The 22,790-nt window shown below is 32.9% G+C and overlaps 1 protein-coding gene across 1 annotated transcript in view; it reads right to left on the reverse strand.

The window, feature by feature from the left end:
• Window positions 1-22,790, reverse strand: part of TUBGCP3 (tubulin gamma complex component 3) — a 142,301-nt gene that overhangs the window by 36,480 nt on the left and 83,031 nt on the right. The window contains exons 12-17 of the mRNA XM_074192056.1: window positions 15,640-15,750; window positions 14,951-15,059; window positions 12,469-12,658; window positions 10,189-10,324; window positions 9,596-9,664; window positions 5,124-5,259 (exon numbers count right to left, since the gene is read on the reverse strand). Coding sequence (XP_074048157.1) covers window positions 5,124-5,259; window positions 9,596-9,664; window positions 10,189-10,324; window positions 12,469-12,658; window positions 14,951-15,059; window positions 15,640-15,750 — 751 coding nt within the window. The remainder of the gene's footprint in view (window positions 1-5,123; window positions 5,260-9,595; window positions 9,665-10,188; window positions 10,325-12,468; window positions 12,659-14,950; window positions 15,060-15,639; window positions 15,751-22,790) is intronic.

The raw sequence follows: 22,790 nt of genomic DNA on the forward strand, positions 1-22,790 counted from the left end.
GTAGTAAGGACAACACTCTGCAAAGCTATCTTTCTCACTGCCTTTCCAGAACTATTTTTAGCCCATGGCCTGATGTGATAGGAAACATATCTGGTGATGCTTGGAAAATCCTTAGCCTTTTGGATATGGTTCCTTCTCATGTCAGTGAAGCATGGCACCCCAGCAATGCTAGGCAAAGTGCCAGTATGTGATTCTTCTGGTGACAAATTGGCATAATTGGTAGAAATTGACATTTAGTTCACTCTACTTCATAGCTACAGCATTGCTTGGTTTCAACTCCAGGAAACAAGGGTGCCCCCATGAAAGGTATTTCCAGGTGCTTCCCCTGTCCTTTCCTGTCTTTTTTTAGTACATTCTCTCCTTCAAATTCCTGTTAACTCTGTGCCAATCAACCTACCAAGGTTGAGTAGGATGGGAATAAGAAAAGAATCAGAAAAGATGTTTTGCAAAAAGTGAGGTTAGAGTTGAAGCTGATTTTTTTTTTAGGTTTTTGCAAGGCAAATGGAGTTAAGTGGCTTACCCAAGGCCACACAACTAGGTAATTATTAAGTGTCTGAGACCAGATTTGAACTCAGGTACTCCTGACTTCAGGGCCAGTGCTTTATCCACTGTGCCACCTAGCCGCCCCGAAGCTGATTTTTAAAAAATAGTTTTTATTTTTGAGTGCTTCTACTCTTCCCTAACTGATCAACAAAAGAAAGAAATAAAAAAAAAACAGAAGAAAATGGAAAGGGGGGGGAATAAAAGGTTAAGAAGAAGGAAGAATGAAAATAAAAAGGGAGAAAATAAAGATGAGAGAATGGAGGGGAAGGAAAAATGGAGAGAGAGGGAGGGAAGAGGGGAGAGAAAGATGAGAAGAGAGGGATGGAGGGGAAAGTGGAAGGGAAAGGGAAGAGACAGGAACAGAAAAGAGAGCGAAGATAGAGAAAAAGAAAAAAGGGAGGTATGGAGGAAGGAAGGAAAAAGAGAAAGAAGGGAAGAAAAGAAAGAAATGTATGAGACATAATTCCAGAGTTAACTTTTATTTGCATTTCCCTAATTACTAGTGGTCTAGAGCATTTTTTCATGTGATTATTGATAGTCTGGATTTTTTCCTTTGAAACTGCTAGTCCATATGCTTTGATCCTTTATCTATTGATGAATGGTTCATATTCTTATATTTTTATCAGTTCTTTAATGATCTTTAAAAGAAAGTCTTTAGCAGAGAATTTTCCTATTAATTTTCCTGTTAAACTATTTTCATTCTAATTTCAACTGCCTAGATTTTGATTTTACAAAAAGTTTCAAATTTTTTGAAATCAACATATCTTCTATGATTATTTCTTGTTTGGACATGAACTCAATAGATGCAAAGGACAATTTCTTCCTTGTTCCTCTATATTACTTATAATGTCAACTTTTATAACAAAGCATTTATCTACTCAGCATATAGGGAGATGCTGGTATATTAACCAGCTACAGTGTAGAGAATATTTTATAGTTTTCCCAGCAGTTTTGAAAACAGTAAATTCTTATCTCAGTAGGTGGACTCCTGAGATAACCAGTAGTTGGGGTTATCATACACTAGACAACTATATCTACTTTCTGCTCCACTGATCAACCTCTATTTGTAATCAGTACCAGATGATTTTAATCTTTCCTAGTCTATAGTACAGTCTGAGACTGAGTTTTGCTAGGCTCTTTCCTTTCTCCCTTTTTTAAATATTTCCTTTAGGATTCTTAAACTGAAAATTTCACTGTCCTTTTCTTTTTTCCCTAGTCATACATGAAATAATCCTTTGCTAGTTTGATTGATATGACAACAAATAAGTAAATTAATTTAGATAGCATAGTCTTTTAATCTTTTAAATTACATTAGCATGACCTATTCATAAACAATTAATGTTTCCTTAATTACTCAGGCCTTCATTTCTGTAAAGTGTTTTGTAGTTGGAGTCATAGAGGTTTGATGGATTCCTAAATGTTTGATATATTATTTCAATATTTTTAAAAAGAATTTCTTTACTATATTTTGTTTTCAATAAAAAATGCTAATGATTTATGTGAATTTATTTTATACCTTAAATTATTGCTTAAATTTGTTTTAGGTGACTTTTTAGAGTTCTCAGAAAATCATTATAGCTGCAAAAAAATAATAATTAGATTTCCTCTTTGTCTATACTTATTCTCTCAATTTTTTTTATACTGCTACAGCCAGTATTTCTATCACCATGTTAAATGGTAGTGCTGATTCTGATCAGCTTTATTATATTTCTGATTTTATTGAAAAGGTTCTCACTTTTTCTATTATATAAAATGTTTGCTCTTGGTTTTAGATATTATTTACTGATTCTTGAGGGAACCCAGGAAAGTAAGTAGTAAGAGGCAAAAAGACTGCTAATGAAAAGAAACAGCGCCAGGAAATGGAATGCCACATGCAAAGACAACAGGAATGCCAGCATTATTGAATCAAAGAATACAAAGATTAAGGTTAAAAAAGTAAGATAAAAAAATAGGGTTAAAAACTGGAAAGGTAGAAAAGAAACAGTTTGTGAAAGACTTAAAATATCAAACAGAATTTTGAACTTAATCCTAGAAGTGTCAGAGAGTCACTGGAGTTTCATAAGTATGGAGAAATGTGACCTGGTCTGATCCATGCTTTCAGAAAAATCACTTAGTTAAATGAAAAGGATAGATTAGAATGGGGGGTAGGGAGAGAGAAGACCAAGGAATCAACTAGATAATTACTGCAGTAGTCCAGGACTGAGATGATAAGTCTTCAGCAGAATAAAAGATGTGTAAGAAGAAAGATAGGGACACACACAGGAAATACTATATATGGGGTGAGTAAAAGTGAAGTGTTAAGGATGACACCAACGTTGCAAGCCAGGGTGACTTGGAGGATAGGTCGTACCATCAGCAGTAAAAATTAAGTTTGGAAAAGAGGTTTAGGGGGGAGATAAGTTCTCTTTTTGCCATGCTGACTTTGAAATGTCTACAAGACCACCTTAGGGAATGGGATCAAGAGTATGCCATAGGGGCAGCTAGGTGGCGCAGTGGATAGAGCACCGGCCCTGGAGTCAGGAGGACCTGAGTTCAAATCCAGCCTCAGACACTTAATAATTACCTAGCTGTGTGGCCTTGGGCAAGCCACTTAACCCCATTTGCCTTGCAAAAAGAAAAAACCCTAAAAAAACCCTAAGAGTATGCCTTAGCAAGAGGGGTCACCTTTTCATGTTAAGGCAGGAATGCAGGAGGACATAATGGATCTGAGTGATTCAAGAAAACAGAGCAAAAGGGGAGCTCTTGTTCCATGTACTCAAGTTTTGATCAAATGAGGAAAGTTCCTCTCCTAAAGGGATAAGAGAACAGGAGAAGCTTGAAGAGCAATGAAAAGAGTTGGAAAAGCTTCTGTGATAAGTGGAATCTTAAAATGATTATGAAAGTAAATAAGTATTACTTTACTTCAATCAGTTATCATTAGATAACATTAGATAACATAAATTTATAGTGGACCTAGTCAGTATGGTGGTGTGATTTTCTCTTGATATCTAATACTGCATTACATTAAACTTGATAGGTCTTTAACCTAGTAATGAAGAGAAGTTTTCAAATCCTTTCTTCAAGAAGTAGTAGTTAAACTTTTTCCACATTATATAACATCAGTATAAGGGTATAAAAGACATCCTTACAGGTTTGCTGAAATACTTTTAATCAAATTTCATTTTAATCAAAATTCATTAATATAGCAAAATATACAGAAAGCTTTAAAATAAGTTATCTACTCATTAATTTACTTATTAACTAATACCTCACAAATTGTCAATCCAAAAGCCTGGCTAAGTGACCCTCAAATTTATATGTGGCTTTATTTTTTTTTAAGGGTTTTTTTTTTTGCGAAGCAAATGGGGTTAAGTGGCTTGCCCAAGGCCACACAGCTACGTAATTATTAAGTGTCTGAGGCTGGATTTGAACCCAGGTACTCCTGACTCCAGGGCCGGTGCTCTATCCACTGCGCCACCTAGCCACCCCCATATATGTGGCTTTATAAAGCAAAGTTAATGTTCTAAGAATAATTTAATGTTATGATTTTTGAACCACAACACAATTATTAAAACAATCTTGAATAAGGAAATGAAACTGATAAACTGGCCAAACAGATTCAGGATATTATCTTTGATCATACACAGTGATTACCCTAAAAAATGTTTTTCATTTTTAAGTACAACAATGAATGTCAAAGAAAAATATATCAAAATGGAAGTGTTGACAGCAAATCAGTGATCTGGATATGGACTCCAAGAAATGTCCATATACACTACTATCTAACTCTTTCTGTCAGATGACTCATCTCCATGCTTCTATACTGATTAACCCTCATGCCAGCTCTGTTTACCCCCACCTCCAAGAATCCTAGGTTTTCTTCAATTATCAGTTCTAGTTTTACCTTCTATATAAACTCTTTCCTAAGATTCTAATTTCTGATTCTAATTCTGATTCCCTAAGAAACTAATACCCTCAAACCTAAATTCCATTTATTTGGTGTATACTAAACTTATATATGCACATGTATTTTGTGACCTGGGAAAGATCTAGCTTTAAAAGGCTGAGATCTCCCACTGCATCCAGGACCATCTCCAGTTGTTCTGATTAATATCTGGGTCACTGGACCAAGATGTCTCCAGAGGAGAAAATGAGGCTGGTGACTTAGCACAGTCTTACTCAAATCAAATGTGCTTGTCATGGCATCACCTCCCTGATGTCATGGTCTTCTTTGAAAAGGAAGGAGAAACCATCACTACCACCACCACCACAACAACAACAGATCCAACATGTCTTCCCTGTAATGCCCTGCACTTATCCTAGGTGCCTGGCACATGGCAAATATGGCAAATATTTAAAAATGCTAATTGACTTCATTGAATATTTGAATCTAAATTAAATTTTATATTTTCCTTAAAGGTAGTAATAGAAAAAGAAACTAATATTAAAAATAAAGAAAAATAAAGAAAAAAGAAACTAATAGTTTTTCATTTTCACCATATATGCTTCTATTATTTTTTAAGAATCCAGTAAAAATAGTTTGAATCAGTAAAGCAGAATCTAAAAAACAAAAATCAATAAAACAGAATTTATATTTTTACCTGGCATATTTTTCAGGAGTTTTGCATTGCACATATGTCCTTTCCTTATGTCAGTGAGGATATATTCCATTCGTTTAGCTCGCCAAAGAAAGTTAAACACCCTTAGATAGTGACTCATGCACTCTCTAGTAAATACCTGAAAAGAACAGTAAGTAGTCTTAAAGTAGTGCCAGCATCTACAAAGACACAGGTTTTGTATCTCAATAGTTTTGTAAAAACTTATTAACACGAGTCTACTTCAAATAAGATGGCAGTAAAATCAATATGACCATGAACAAAAGGTATAATTTACAGAAGTGTAAATTTCTGAAAAGAAATGATCAAATACATTTTAAATTAAAAGACAATAATATTATTAAAATCCTACTAAAACATAACTTGTTCTTCCATAAATTCGGATATGCCAAAGGTAATTTTATATTTAGGCTTGAAGTAGATATATTGCCACACTAAAACATTCAATCACCATTAACCAGAACTTACTATTCTCATATACAACATTCCATCTTCATATCTTTGTATGAGCTGTTGTCCTTGTCTGTAATGTTCTTCATTTCACTGCTAGGAACTATAACTTCTCCCTTCAAATATCAGCTCAAGTGTTAGATCCTATAAAAGGCCTTTCATAATTTCCCCAATTGTTAGTGTTTCCTGCCTCCATCTACAAAATAACACATTATGCATTTACTTATATGTGTATGTAGCATTTGCTCCAGTTAAATGAAAACTCCTTGAGGGTAAAGACTATTTTTGTTTTTTTTTCCTTTAACTTTAACATGTTTGGCACATAAGTGCTTGTTGAACCTAAAGTGGTCAGACATATAGCAAGGAAACAAGGTGTTTTAGTGAGAACACTGAACAAAAAGAGAGGTGAGAAACAATGCTTCTGAGTCTAATACTCACTTTTTCACTGGGAGACCTTGATAAATTACTTCACTTCACTAATGTGCAGTTTTTCCCCCTAAAAAAGGTGGAAGTTGGGCTAGATAATTTCTAAGATACCATCTAACTCTAAAATTATATATATATGATTCCTTGTTTATTTAATTGTATGAATAAAACTAACACATGAAATAACTGACAAACTATATGGCATTTTGTAATTAACACTGTGTAGCACAACTGTTAAAGCTAAAAGAGTTCAGAGAAGAGAGAATGAAGACTGGAAAGGTTATAAAAGGCTTCATGGAAAAGACTGACCCTTAATGTAAAAGAATGAGTATATAGAGGTTATTTTTATATTCCCTACATTTGTCAATTTATCATTTGCTTCTCCCCTCATAGGGTAAAAAAAAAATTCTGCCAAATTAAACATGTTTAAAAATTCTGATGCAGGCACTGTTCCATATCTACAATCTGCCTAACTTTGCAAAGGGCCAAATTTGATCACCATAATTTTGCAGCATTCAGTTTCAGATGGATAAAGTTGATGTTTATAAACTATGTAAAACTATTATAAAAGCTATATGTAATATTTTCCCATTTCCCACCAAACAGCCTAGGTCTCTGGAGAAGAAGTTCGCATAGGATTGAAAGTCATTCTATTTGGAGGGCGGCTAGGTGGTGCAGTGGACAGAGCACCAGCCCCTGGAGTCAGGAGTACCTGAGTTCAAATTCAGCCTCAGACACTTAATAATTACCTAGCTGTGTGGCCTTGGGCAAGCCACTTAACCCCATTTGCCTTGCAAAAACCTTAAAAAAAATATTTTATCATTTGCTACGATCAGTAAATTCTTGAATCAGGCTGCTGCTGATTAGTTAGAATGGGTTTTAGAAAGCAAAAATGAGTCTCTAACAGGTCTATAACTAGAAACCCTTCCAGAAAGTAGGATAGTTATCTGTTATCCCAAGCTCTATCTACAAGATTAGTTGGATTACTTTACTGATTAAAATTAATAATATTTTGTTTCAAAATATTTTAGCCCACCATTCATCTCACTATTGTCATTTGATTAATCTGCAATTTCCAAGAAATTGTGGAAATCCATGTTTCGGGGCTACAAAATATCATAGATACTGGTGTTTAAAAGAAAATTTTCTTTTGTTTTTACAAATACAATCCATCCTGTTCTGTTTCTCTTACTAAATTCTGGGTCTAGTTCTTGTTCATTTGCAGATCTAACTAGAGAGGGAATGATATCCTAACACCTTCCCTCCCCATGCAACTAACCCAAGTTTAACTAGTTTTGCCCTGAGAGAAAACAAAGGTGTCCCTGAGATTTGATTGTTCCAGAGGGCTAATGTTCCAACTTTGACTCCCCTGACAGAGCTTCCTGGTTGGGTCTAGCCATACTGATGTTGCTTCCTGATCATGAATGGGCATGTGAACTTCACAGATATGAAGTTGAGGCTCTTCAGACTTGGAGGATATCCCCAATCCAGGATGTCCCATGACCATACAAGTCACCACCATCTGCTGTGTTGGCCAGATATGTTTTCCATATAGAGATATGGTCTATCTCCACTCAAGCTAAGTTCTGGAATATCTTTATTGAATCAAGGTCCAGCTCAGATAATACCTCTTTCATAAAATCTTCTTTGATTATCTTCCTGGAAGTAATTTTTCCCTCTTCTGTGGTCCTGAGCTACTGTGCTTGCATTCATTCCTGTATTATTCCTTGCATTCTGCTACAAAAATATAAGTCCCTGGAATGAATGTGAGGACTATATCTTGTACATCTTTGTATATTCTGCAATGCATACCATATAATAAAAAATCAATAGCATATGTTCAATTAAATTTGCAACTGGTTATACTACTGTGGTACAATTTAATCTTTTTTGTTTCATTCAAAATCTTGTGATACTTGAGGGGCATCATTATAACTACTAATTCTCACTGCATCAGTATTATGGATATCAATGCAGCAGACATTTTTCATTTTTTCCTTTTCTAAACCACTTTTTGATATGTGTTTTTCTTATTCTTTGACTATTTCCCAAAAGATGGAATGGAGGAAAAATTCTAGTTTTCATCAAGTATTCAAAGAGTTTCTCTATAGTGTTAAATGAACAACAATATATGCCTTTGCACTGTTATTCAGTCCTGTAACATTATGAAATAATTTAGAGATCACACATATAGATAATGTTCAGTGGTTTAAAAGATTTTCTCCACAGGATATCTATTTCTCTGAGCACTTAAATTTCTGTGAAGCATTCATCTAATTTAATATGATATGCTTTATACTATGCAAAAATATCTAATATACACGATCTAACATAAGTACTTGCCATTATGTTTCCGTTATATTAAATTTTGGATTATTTTTTAAATGTTACAGGAAAACCTAATCTCTACTTGATTTTAGCCAGTAAAAAAATGCATAGCCAAAAATATGCATAGTTTGTATAAGAAATAGACAGAAGAAGTCATGTTATTTGGAATGAAGCACTTAACAAAATATACTTTAGTAGGTTATTCAGAAAAGATAACCAAATGTATAAAAGCTTGGTATCTTAATGAAGTTGAATTTAAGAATAAATCATGTAATTTTAATTATTACTCAAGACAGGTTAACAGTACTGACTTAAGAATCTAGAGGTAGAAAATTTTCACTACAATAAATATTGCACATAATTAATAATGATGCCAGTAGCATAGGAGCTACTAACCTGATTTATCATGCTAGGAGGGACATTGACATAGTTATGGGATTCTGATAATCTTATACTGGGTTTAGTGATTTAAATTTTAGAATAGGAAATCTGTGTGATTCAGATCATGGGATTAGGGCTCTTCTAAGATTTCTAATATTCAAACAATAATATTAGTTTTAATTATAATGTAACATAAAATTTTGTAAATTAAAGATACCAAATAAGATAATTTTTTTTTTACATCTACTGGTTTTTAAGTTCAAAGAGACGCTAGTCAATAACAAACAATATAAAGTCTGCTAAAAACAGTCATGTTAAGAAGAGGTACTTCTGCCTTTAACTACACATCTCTAAGAAGACAACTATGCTGGTCAAACTTTTGTTCTGTGATAAGTATTAAAAGAAATAGTACATTTCTTTATATATGGTAAAAGCACTTTGAACAATAGTACAGCTATTTTCTCATCAGTTCAAATGAATACTACATATCAAATTTTATTTAAGTAGTACAAATACGATTCCCCTGAAATACATTTTATAGTTCCTTGCAAATTATCCCAAATTAGTTGCTACAGTCTAGGAATAATGGAATAAAATGAACAATCCATTTATTAAGTACTTGCTGAAATCTACAAGAGAACAAATGATTTATTTTTTAAAAGAATGTTTTTAATAATGGGGCATTTTAGCACTCATTAATAATTTAAAGAAATTGAAGTTTTGGCTTAAGTGTTCATTCAATGGGTATATCCCAGGCGCCAAGTGATCACTTTAATCAGAAGTTCTTAGAATAGAAAGGCCATTTAAAAATAACAAAATATTTAGCAATCTAAGCAACTATGAAGCTACACAAATACACAAAGAGATCTTACAGTTGCAATTGGTCCATCAACATGATAGTCCAGGCTGAATACATCCCATCCAGTATCACCTGGTGACACCTAATATGAAAAAAATACCATTAAAGATGCTATTTTTTTCTACCTAAGGAGAAATAAAGCAAAATAATATGTAAACTGTGAAACATGCCATAATGTGGGTAACAGTACACAGGTTTGTTTTGTAAATGAGTACATTTTGGATTAATTTCTATTTTTATGACAAATACACACACACACACACACACACACATAAAATTAAGATGTTTCATATATTTTAAAAAAAACACTTCAAGCAACAAAAGGCAAAAAAGTAGTTATGCTGGTTTTTTATTACAAATCAACAATTAAATTTTCTTTCTAAAGATTTTCTTGCCTCTAAAAAAAATCTAATCTACTCCTGAACACATCATTTTGATGATAAACTATATTCATCATTTTATAATCTGTTCTCTGCCCATCCCCCCAAATACCTTAAATACCAGTAAAAGTATTACATGCAACATTCTGTTTTATCATACATTCATTCTGATCATCTTTTCTGTAACTGGCATATATCATTTTAAATAGGGACAAGGTTAAAATACCTCCAGAAGTCTAACATCCAGTCGTTTAAGAATTTCAGGACTGTCAAATTGTGCATTAGTTGCCCTGACAGCAGTTTCAAGAATTCCTGTCAAGTTATGCTGATACAGTGTGGTAGCTGGACGGACAAGCTCTGGTCTGACAGATAAAAAGACACATTTAAAGAAATAATTAGGTGCCTAAAAAGTATTTTGATAACTAAAGCATCACAACACAGGATAAATTTACCTGGTTTTAAAATAGAATATATCCAGTTATTCCAAACATTATCACCAAAATCTATTCCCAATCCTTGGCATACCTCAAAACAAATTTAGTTTTAATTCACTTTGAGCATTCAAATATCACAAATCTCAAGACTATAAATAACTCCAGCATAAAATGTCTGCATTTTCAAATGCTTATTCATCACACACACACACACACACACACACACACACACACAACACAAATAGGTTTTACTATCATATGCATACAGAAACAAACAAAAAAAGTTAGTTTGCCTATAAGTTTAAGGAAGATATTGAGTACCAAATTCCCCTAAAGAAATATAGCAACATACTTTACAAAGAAAGAAATTTGAATACTTATTTTATAACTCTAGTTTCGACTGAATGTGCCAAATTCAAACTTTACAAATTTATACTCCAAATTATGATCTCAATCTCTCTCTCTCTCTCACACACACACACACACACACACACACACACACACACACACACACAGACACACACACAGAAGAGCTGGGTGACATAAATTTGCCCTCACACAGTGACTATATATGTCATTCCTGAATAAGTCATTTTTCTCTCTCTGTCTCAGTTTCCTTATCTGTCATATAAAAACAATGATAGCATCTAACTCCTTGGGTTGCTATGAGGATAAAGTAAGATACTCATTGTAAAAGCACTTAACACAGTCCCAAGTACACAGTAAATACTATACAATATCAGTAATTATTATCATCATTGTTATTATTATTTTTTTACATTAAAGCAGTCTCTTTTAAAAAGTGATTTTTTAAAAGTTTTCATATCTATCAGCTTAGGAAGTCTGGGCATCTCATATTTCCAAGTTCACTCAAAACAAAATTTTATAATAATCAAAGGCCATTTCATCCTTAAAAAACTTTTCTTTCATTACATGTTTCAAAAAACAAATTGACCTTCTACATAGTAACTATTTTCATAGATGTTACTACCATGGTCAACATAATCTTTTCCCTGTATTTAAAGATGTTGCTAGATGCAGTTGGTATTACTATGTACAATGACCACTTACAAAACTCATCATGAGCAACACTCTTTTTCACACTTAACTCTGCCCTCTGAGGTACAATACCTGGCCTAGAATCATAATTACTAGGGATTTAAACCAAGAAGCAATCTGATATCCTGATGCCCTCAATTAAAACATATAAAAGTTAAGTGATTCTCATTCCAATTAAATTCTAGCTTAAGAAACTGAGTGCCTATGATCACCCCCCAAAGTCTGGACTGTTTCTGGAACCATGAAAAACTCTTGTACTGATCTAGAATTAGATATAACAGCTTTCACATTAAGAACATTACACTGGAACCAAAGCTGTTAAGTTGAATGCCAATATACTACACTAAGAAGTTCTTATTGCTTAACATCAAACTGTCAATGTAAACTAGAAACTAAAAACATAGTTTTAAAAACTTGCCTAAGTTTCCTTTTCTGGTGGTTTTATGTTTATGAACTATTTCATTTTTGTCTCTGTAGTCCTAACACCTCTTTTAGGGATTGGAACACAGTAGGTATTCCATAAATGATTATTAACCAACATGCTGAAAAGTGCTGAAGCAGTAAAATTAAGACCATCAGTCTAAACTTTATCATCCCCAAAATTAACATCAGCAAAAATAACAAGATAGTTTCTTTTAAATACCTTGCAATTTTATTTTTATTTTTTAAATTTTGTTTAAAAATATACCTTGCATGGGCAGCTAAAAGACACAAAGGATAGAGGTACTGGTCCTGAAGTAAGGAGGATCTGAGTTCAAATGTGTCTTCAGACACCTGATACTTAATAAATGATGATCTTGGGCAAGTCATTTAACCCCATTGCCTCACAAAAGGCAAAAAGAAATTCTTCTCAAATTATATCTTGTATAAAGGCAAATAACTGTTTTCCTTTTAATTATACTTAAATATTCTTATAAGCAAATCACATAAATTATACTGAGAGCTTTCTTTTAAGACATTATTTCTACCACATGTTTAGAGGCATAAGAAACGTGTATTCATAATTTTCTTACTTAAGCAAGTCCATTAGGTGTCTTATAAAATCTCCTTGACCAAGAAGTAAATATCGTCGCATAGCTTGCATGTGTTCCAATAAACTGTATTTTTTATTAAGAACATCCAATAAGTATTTGCTGGTCTCAAAATAAGCTGCATCAATTTTTCCCTGAAAGGCATTTTCCAAATCTGTGAATAAGTCTGCAGCTGCAACACAAAAAAGAAAAAAAAAAAAATATATATATATATATATATATATATATATATATATATATATATACATATGTATATGTATATGTCTACTTTATTTGCATTTTAACAAAGACAGGAAGCTAAAATGGAAAATAATATATATGTATGTATGTATGTATGTGTGTGTGTGTGTGTGTGTGTGTGTCAATATGGAATATTTCTTAAAACCCTACTCTTCCAATCTGAAATGCTATTAGTATTAGATAATATATAGAATCATAATCATTGCATCATTATCAAGTAGAATCACTCAAAACATTTAAAAAAATTAACACCCTTATTTAATTTATAGCAGACAGTGTATTTCATGCAATATCCAGGATAATTTAACAGAAAAACAGATAAGTACAGGAAAAGCAGAACCCAATGGTACTTGAAATCATAGATACTACAATCCAAATAATAGTCCCTCAAAATTAGAATACTGATTTCATTAAAAATGCAATGTTATATAAAGTCCAAAGTAACACATTATTGATCTATTATTATTTAAGAACCCAAAGATTGCTGTAATAAGGTATTCTCACATATATATCAATCCAATGGAAATGAACCTCCTAAGGAACATTATAAGCTCCAGCTATTAAAAGGCAAGTGTTAGCACCAAATTCTACCACTACAGCTTCTGCAGACTAAAAGGAAACTACTTAAGAGCTGTCTTTTGGGGATGAATTTAAACAAACTTGGAAGTAGTGGTAAAATTCAGGGTTAATTTAAAAAAGTATTTTAGGGGAAGTGAGGTGGCACAGTGGATTAGAGCACCAGCCCTGGAGTCAGGAGTACCTGAGTTCAAATCCGGCTTCAGACACTTAATAATTACCTAGCTGTGTGGCCCTGGGCAAGCCACTTAACCCTATTGCCTTGCAAAAACCTAAAAAAAAAAAAAAAAAAAAAAAGTATTTTATTTGCTCTTCATACTAAAAAATCCACACACATTTGTCTTTTATATTTTGAGGCAATCTGAATATTTTCCTTGATTTTTTTTTTATTTTTAAGGAATACAAATATTAAAAAAAGAATATCAAGAATAGCTAAATTTAAAAGTTGGTAGGGAGGGGGGTATTTTGAAGATGAAAAGAACTAGTAATAATCAAAGTTCTTCAGTGATATTAATTTCAGCTATTTTGTTACAAGAAAAAAATTAATTCAAGAGATAATTTTAAGTAGCTTCTACAAAACAATATACTAAATGTTGAGGATACACAAACAATATAAGATAGGGCCCTGCCTTTATGGAGCAAACAAATCAACAGAAGGGATACAATTTTATAGAAATAGTTATGAAAAAAGATAGAAAGTATTAGAAATACAAAGAAAAGGCACAGGCAAAAGAAGATAATAAGGATTTCTTAGCAAAGGAGGCACCTAAATTTCAACAAGTAGAAATAAGCAACTGGAGGATGGAGAACAGAAAATTTCATCAGGCGACAGAATGAGCAAATATAGAAAGACAAAAGAATTCGGGCTAAGAACAGAAACCATTAGTGTTTCAATTTAACTAGATCACTGAATATAGCCAGAGGAAGCTATTTAACTGGAAAAGAGACATCTATTTACCCAAAAAAAGCTTTGAAAAGGCCACAAATGACAGTAGGCAGAGTTTATTTAGAAAGTAATGGATAAATATTGAAGACTGCTGAGTAGAAATCAACACAGTTCATTAAGAAGATTATTTCAACAACAGTATAAAGGATAGATAAATGTTCAAAGAGCCTATAATATAAATTAGGGCTAGGTTAGGCTTTAAAAGCTAAAGGGAAGTACTTATATTTTACCACAGAGGGAATAAGAAGTCAATCGATTTGATTCATTAGGGAAGTCACAAGGGCAGACCTGTGCTCAAGGAAAATTACTTGGGCATCAATGTCTAAGATGTACTGGAGAAGTCTGAAACACGGCAAAGAGACTAATTGGAAGGCTGTTGGAATAATCTAGGTAAGAGGTGATGAAGGTGATCAGATGAGCACCTATATAAATATTTGTTTAAATTTATTCCCCTTTTTCAAGAGGTGGAAAAAAAGTGCAAATGAAAGGACACTAGAATAGTAGAACTCAAGAATTCCAGTTTGTACTGCCAGTTCTGCCTCTAGTCCCAATGTATGACACTCATTTAACTTTTTGTTTCTCAATCTATAAAATGATGGCAGTAAATAAGATTTCTCAGATTCCTTCCAGCTGAATATGCTACTGAAAAAATGTAGAGAGAGGAAAAAAAAAAGAAAAGGTTTAACATCTGAATCATCATACCATCTTTTGGAGACTCTGCGGACTTTGTCACAGCTATCATCTTTGCTGTTGGTGTTTGATCATGACAAACCTGATGCAAGAAATTAATAGATTTTCCTATCAGAAGAACCTAAATAAGGACAAAAAATCACGTGGTTATCTTCATGGAAATTATAAAAATCCCCCAAATCGTGCACATATACCCAATATTCCAAAAATCAGCATAGTTTTATTAACACTTAAAACTGCACTAAGACATTATACACAAATATATACATAGTATATATAGATTATAACATATATCATATATAAAGTATAAATTTACTTATGTAAAAACCTTATACAAAATTTTACTTAGTAGGTAGTTCATTTTCATTAGAACTCCCAGGGAGGATACTCCTCCCAATACAAGTGGACAATTATTCTACAACTTTAGGATCTTAAGAGAGCATTTATAGTACAAAAAAAAAAATCAGCTGATTTACAAGGCATTCAGAATATCATCCAACTGCCATACAAGGAAATTAAATGAAGTTAGTTTTATATATGTATGTGTGTGTGTATATATATATATATACACACACACACACACACACACACACACACACACACATATAGAGAGAGATTACTTAATAAAAAATTTTAATGTAAAGAACAATCAGTCATTATACTGAATCATTAAATAATATAAAAATTTCTTCTAAGCATACCTTCCTGGACTGGTCCATTGTAATAAAAGAAGGAATCATAGATTTTCTTAAAGTATATTTGTCATGCCACAGCCGATCAGTTTTAACTGTAGGATCTGAAGCTACGAAAAACTGAAAGGGAAGGGGAAAAAACATATCATCTTAAATATTAAGATATAATATTATTTAGAATAAAACTACGGATGTCTAAAATATTATTTAGACTAACACTACAGCATGGGTAATATCATTCTAGTTAGCCATGATTTCTAGATATTTTGATGTTTATCCTTTAAATAACAGTTCTTTTTAGAAATGTAAGACATTTCAGATAGAAATCTTCCTAAAACATATTATTTGTTTCATTACATTCCTAATTAGACATTTCAGCACAGAACTGAGCTTTTACTTCTTTCTAGATTGGCATTATGAATTATTTTCATACTATAATATAAAATTGTGGCTATTTCAAAACTTCCTGAGATGTACATACCTCTTTTCTTCAGTTGTGTCTACTTTAATTTTACTGTTAGTTATCATCCCTCACTGGAAGAGGGCACTGCCTTTAGCAAGTTTACAAAAAAAGTCAGATATGAATGTAATAACTGAACAACTGTAAATGAAAGTTTATAAAAACCTGTACTTTTCCTCCCTTCTATTTCCACCAAAGATACCCAAAAGGATTAAGTAGATTACTCTCATAAAGCCTTTATAGAAATGAGAAAGTAAGCAAATGAGAGTGCAATTCTTGAATTTTCATGGCCAGATATTTTGGTAATAAAATTTACAATTTCTTCCATGCCTCACCTCTTAAGAATTGATCAGTACCTTTACAACTGTATGTAACAGAGAATTCTAAGAAAAGCAAAAGACAGCCCCACCCTTAAGGATTTGACATTATAATGAACAAAGATATCTTATAAAAAGAGATGGGTGGGGCAGGTAGGTGGCATAGTGGATAAAGCACCAGCCTTGGAGTGAGGAGTACCTGGGTTCAAATCTGGCCTCAGACACTTAATAATTACCTAGCTGTGTGGCCTTGGGCAAGCCACTTAACCCCATTTGCCTTGCAAAAACCTAGAAAAAAAAAAGAGATCCAGAGGTGATGGAAGGAGAATTATGGATTGCAGCCTGATGATAAAGGAAGAGATGAGTAGACTAGTCACCCTCCCTAAATGGAAGTTCTGAAAGAGACCATCAATCAGAGAGGGAAACAATAGAACTTCTCAAATGTGAATTCCAGGATTAGATCGATGTTGTGGTATGAAGAGTGTTCCAGGGCATGCAGAGATTGTCACCTTCAAAAGAAATCTATTTTATGAATATTCAGCTAGATGATTTTCCATCTTTTCCTATCTCCATTTGCTTTCTGTCTCCTAATTTCACCCCTAAACACTCTTGGGGTAGTTTTACTAAGCTGTATCAGATTTTAATAATATGCTTTTTACTCTTTTATAAAGTCTCAGGTTGACTTTACATGTACAATAAAAAAAAATTTCCTTAACTCTTTTATTTGTTACTCCAAGAAAAACCTGTTACATTAACATTGAGCTTCAACTTCCTTTTGTTTTCTGATTTAGTATAATGTAAGAATATAAGTAATAACATAACATATAATAATATCACCAGATAAATTTATGCTTGTAGATTGTCCAAAAATACTAGTCTCTTTTCTAAAACCTTGACACAATCATTAGTGCAGAGCTGCCAGGACAGAGAGCTATTATGTATTTTTCAATCAATGAGATGCCATAACCAAATAATTCATTATCAAGTGGCCAATCTACTGGTGATTCATTACTCTTGTAAATAGTGGGTCCTTGAAAAGTAATATTTTGTCAATAGTATAAGTATTATAAAGCTGATTTTTTTTTCAGATGAGGCAAATGAGACACTAAAAGGAAAACTGACTTATCTAATCACACAGCTATTAAGCCCAGGGGCGGCTGGGTGGCACAGTGGATAAAGCACTGGCCCTGGAGTCAGGAGTACCTGGGTTCAAATCCGGTCTCAGACACTTAATAATTACCTAGCTGTGTGCCCTTGGGCAAGCCACTTAACCCCATTTGCCTTGCAAAAAAAGCTAAAAAAAAAAAAAGACTATATAGCCCAATATAAGATTTCTCTAATACTAAAGTATATGGTCAATAAATATTTAATAGAATTTATGTCATACTCAGAGGTCAATTCCTGGTTAATGATTACATTCTACATTTTACTACTTCCAATGTATTTCTGATATTGATATGTGCATTCTATAGTACCTACAATCTAAAATCTCCATGATAACTAGTTTCTGTCATACACAATTTGATATGATAGCTACCTGGTACAGTAGAAAAAGAATACCAGGTCTGGTGTCAGGAAGACAGAGCTTCCTGAGTTCAAATCTGGCCTAAGTGTCAAATGAAAAGTCTTGTTAGGCATTTAAAGTCCTTCATTATCTGACTCTAATCAATCTTTCTGATTATTATCTATTACCACCCTTTTGAAGCACATTCCACCAAACTAGTTTAGTTGCCATTCACCATGTGATGTATTTCCGATCTTTAAGCCTGTACCTTACCTAAGTCTATCCAAGGTTCTAATGCCATCTCCTACATGAGGATTTTCCTCATCACCTGAATTGTTAGCACTCCTCTACCAAATTTGCTATTGTTGTTCAGTCATATCTGACTCTTTATCACCCCATTTGGAGTTTTCTTGGCAAAGAAACTGGAGTGGTTTGCCATTTTCTTATCTAGTTCACTTTAAAGATGAGAAAACAGGATTAAATGACTTTCCCAGGATCACATAAGAGTCTGAGACTAGATTTGAATTCAGGAAGAGGATTTTTCCTCACTTAAGACATGACACTCTTTCCATCAATTACTTTATATTTAACTTTGAACCTACTTAGTAAATACTTACCTATTTTTTAAAAGATCATTCATTCAAGGAGTGGCTAGGTGGTGCAGTGGATAGAGCACCGGCCCTGGAGTCAGGAGAACCTGAGTTCAAATCCAGCCTCAGACACTTAATAATTACCTAGCTGTGTGGCCTTGGGCAAGTCACTTAACCCCATTGCCTTGCCAAAAAAAAGATCATTCAATTCAAAAAATGCCTACCACAGTAGCACTAGGATGGTATTTGATAAATGCTTGTTGAATTGAAAACACCTTAATATATAAGCCAGCATCAAGTTTGAATTAATGTCTGTGCCTATATTTATTTTAAATACACATTTTTAAAATAGCAATCTGAGGAACTCACTATTTGATAAAAATGCTGGAAAATGGTATGGTAGAAACTAGGCATAGACCAACAACTCACAACCTATACCAAGATAAGATTGAAATGAGTATATGATTTACACATAAAGAATGATAAGGATGATACCATAAACCAAGAAGAAGAACAAGAAATTAATTATCTGTCAGATCTATAGAAAGGAGGAGAATTTGTGTCCAAATAAAAAATAGAGAACAGTATGAAATGCAAAACTGATAATTTTGATTATATTAAATTGTAAAGTTTTTGCATGAATAAATTAATTCAACTAAGATTAGAAGGAAAGAAGAAAGCTGGGAAACAATTTTTATAGCCAGTGTTTCTGATAAGTGTCATTTCTAAAATATATAGAGTACTGAGCCATATTTATAAGAATACAAGTCATTCCCCAATTGATAAACAGGCAATGGAAATGAACAAGCAGTTTGCAGATGAAGAAATTAAAGATATCTATATTCTCATGAAAAACATGCTATCAATCAGTATTAGAGAAATGCCAATTTAAACAGCTTTGAAATACTATCTCACACAATCAGATTACTATGTCAGAAAAGGGAAATGGATCAGTGTTGGAGGGATGTAAGAAAACTGGGATATTAAACAACTAAAAAATAGCATTCCACAAAACTCTTTAATCTTATTATCTATTTTTTAAAAAATTTCAGTACTGTATTCTAATCAGCTGTGTGACAAGGGCTTTCAATGTCCTCATCGTGTTAAGTGAGGATATTAGACTAAGTGGCTCAATGTCCCTTCCAACTCTGATATACATCCAACTTTTAAATCACACACACACACACACATATATACACACACACACACATACACATTATGTACATATATACATCCATACACATTATGTACATATATACATATATGTGCATAAATTACATGTAGCATATTATTCATATGCCAATGGCATCTCATGAACCTATTCCTACAATGCTAAAGAGAAAAGCGAATTAAAAGGGGAGACAACCATTAACACAAAGGAAAATCTAAAAAAGAAAAGAATTCTTATAAATAATAAATATGCAAATGATAGCATCAATCTCTATATAAGTGAATTTTTTTCAAGCAAAACTTTTAGAAAAATATTTCTTACTTAGGATATTATTAGTTTCTATAGAGGTTATCACAGAATTTGAAATTGGAAGGGGCCTTAGAGAGCCAATAATTTTACTGATAAGAAGCCTATGATTCAGAGACATTAAATGACTGATTAAAACTTCCATGGATAACAAAATACATAAGAGGACCTCTGACTTCAAAGGCAGGGTTTTCAAGACTATATTACACTAAATAAACAGTACATTTTAGAACTTAAGGGACTCTCCCTAAAATAGTCTCAAATATTCCAAACAGTTATTAGTTCAGTTAGTTAGTCAGGTCATTTTGTCAGAAAAAAAGACATTAAAAAAATGAAAAAACTTCCATTTGTAAAGTCATTATTGCCAGGTTGTCTACTTTAGAGAAGTCCCCTATTCTGAAATCTCCCATACCTAGACTCTTCCTTGCTAGAAACTTCCTTATCTGTCTATTATATGAGAGGTGAGAAATTAATGTATTTGAGTAAGACACACCCTAAACCTCAGAATGACCTGAGAAGCATATATGGTCTTCTTCCACCCAGGTCTGAATGCTCTAAACTAGGAAAGAGTGTCAAGAATCTGAAATAACCTGGGTGGACAGGTTCAAGGGCATTCTCACATGATCCCTATTTTCCATAGCCTCAGATTATTTTACTCAAGATCTAGATCAGAGTTCTTGAGTTGGAATCTGAAAACTTTTTTTATTTTGATAACTATATTTCAATACAATTGGTTTCCTTAATAATCCTATATATTTTATTTTATTCATTTAGACTCATACACATATTTATACTATTTCATTGAAGAGCAAGTTGTATCCTCAGCTGCCTATGATACATCCCACTATATCCTTCCTTCTTTCTTCCTTGATTCCCTTCCCTTAATCTAGTCAGCTATCATAAATTAAAAGCCTTCCTTCAGATGATACACCTAACCAAAAAACTACTGCTTTAACCCCATTATTCAAGCCAAGTTCTTTTAGGGAAATCTCTAAACACCCAAGAACAGCTACAATGAACTACGATGATAATTGGTTCCAAAAGCCTAAGGTTCAAATACAGGATTGTCTCTAGTCTCTTCTAATTAGTAAGTAAATTTTCAAGATCATGGAGTTGGTGGTTTAGCACAGAGAACCTGGCCCCCAGGATTGTGGGCACCAGGTATTGGCATATGAAGACAAAGACCAATTTAGGTCATAGCAAAATAAGGAATGATTTTGACAAGAGTTCAGGAACAGATTTCATCAATAGTTACATTTTACTGACAAGTTTTCAAAAGACATTCTTGGTTTTACTCATAATTACAAGCAATTACGTATGAGTCAGTAAATATAATCTTAAATATTTTCAGAAGTCGACTTGTCATATGCCTTGCCCTCTGAGTTCAATTTGCCAGCCATCCAGTAGCTTACTCCCCTCTCCCATATAGAAATGTATGCCATCTCCTCTACTACAACAAAGTAAAGGGAGTGGCTCCCTTTTGAATTTGTGTTACCAGCCTTTTAGCACCAAGCTTGATCTATAATAAGTACTTAATTTTTTTCATTTATTCATAATGTTTTCTATACCTGTAGCCAAGGTATTTCATGGAATGAAGAATATTTTCTAAAACTGTTATTCATATTAGTTGGATAGGTTCAGGTTGTGCTAATAAGTAAGGGATCTTCTGTTTGCTCTTTTTATTAGGAAGCTAATGAACTGATATGCTCATTTAAGATTCCACTCATAGTAGGCATTGGTACTATATGCTTTAAATGTTTTTATAAAGAAATAAACAAAGCAAGTCACTTAAAGTCAAAAGTTCTTATATTCAGAGGTAGTTAAAGTATGTCAAAACAATTAGTAATATATAGTCAATGCCAAAAATTTAGACATCAGAAAGAAAAATTTTAAAGCTGACTTATTTGGTTTACATTAACTCCTTAATTCTGAATATATAAGTAAAGACCACTTTGAAAGACATAAGGGATTGCAAGAGGCTATCATTGCTGTAGTAGATTACATTATGCTCTATTAAAAATTTTTAAAAAAACCTTTACCCCAGCAAGAGTAATCTAAAAGGTTACTCAACCAACAAACTATATGTGTCATTGTTCTGTAGCTTGCCACTCAGCATATTAGATTAATTGCATTTACAGTATTTATCTGCTATTCATTTAAACAGAAGAGCTAGTTTTTACAGACAACACACTAATTTATCCTGGTAATTGGAGTGCAGACGGATTTTTATCAGTGTGAACAATGAGAAAATTTAATTTAAAAAAGAAAAAACCTCAGACAATTCAGTCATCTTTATAAGTTATGAAAGCATTGCTTCATCTAAGGGCAAAGTAACATGCAATTACTCTACCTAGAAAACATCTAGTAGCAAACACAAAGAGGCATAGGTACATTTTAGATTATAATTAATCCTGTGAAAAATATATAGTTATAGAGAAAAAAATCAAGGTCAGAATATAATTGCAATATGCTTTTATTTTATTGATGCATTTTCCACTCAAGGTTCTTTAATTTTCACCATTATGTCAAACACAGAAAGAACTGAGAAAAAAACATAATTGTACCATGATTTCTCATTAACTGTTGGACAAATGCCAAGGCCTCCTTACTAAAAACAGAAATAAAAAGGGTAATTTTCTTAGCAAGCAACTTAGTTTCTAAGAATCAGATCCATTAATACAGACCCTTAAAAGATCCCAACTTCAACTTGTCAATCACATAGATGACTAATGTGAAGAGATTTCTCCAAAGGCCACACCTTGAGAAAATAAAATAGCCTTTGGACAAGAGGAATGGCTGATTGGTCACCCCT

The sequence above is a fragment of the Macrotis lagotis genome, chromosome 6 (assembly GCF_037893015.1).
Source record: "Macrotis lagotis isolate mMagLag1 chromosome 6, bilby.v1.9.chrom.fasta, whole genome shotgun sequence".
Classification (NCBI taxonomy): Eukaryota; Metazoa; Chordata; class Mammalia; order Peramelemorphia; family Peramelidae; genus Macrotis; species Macrotis lagotis.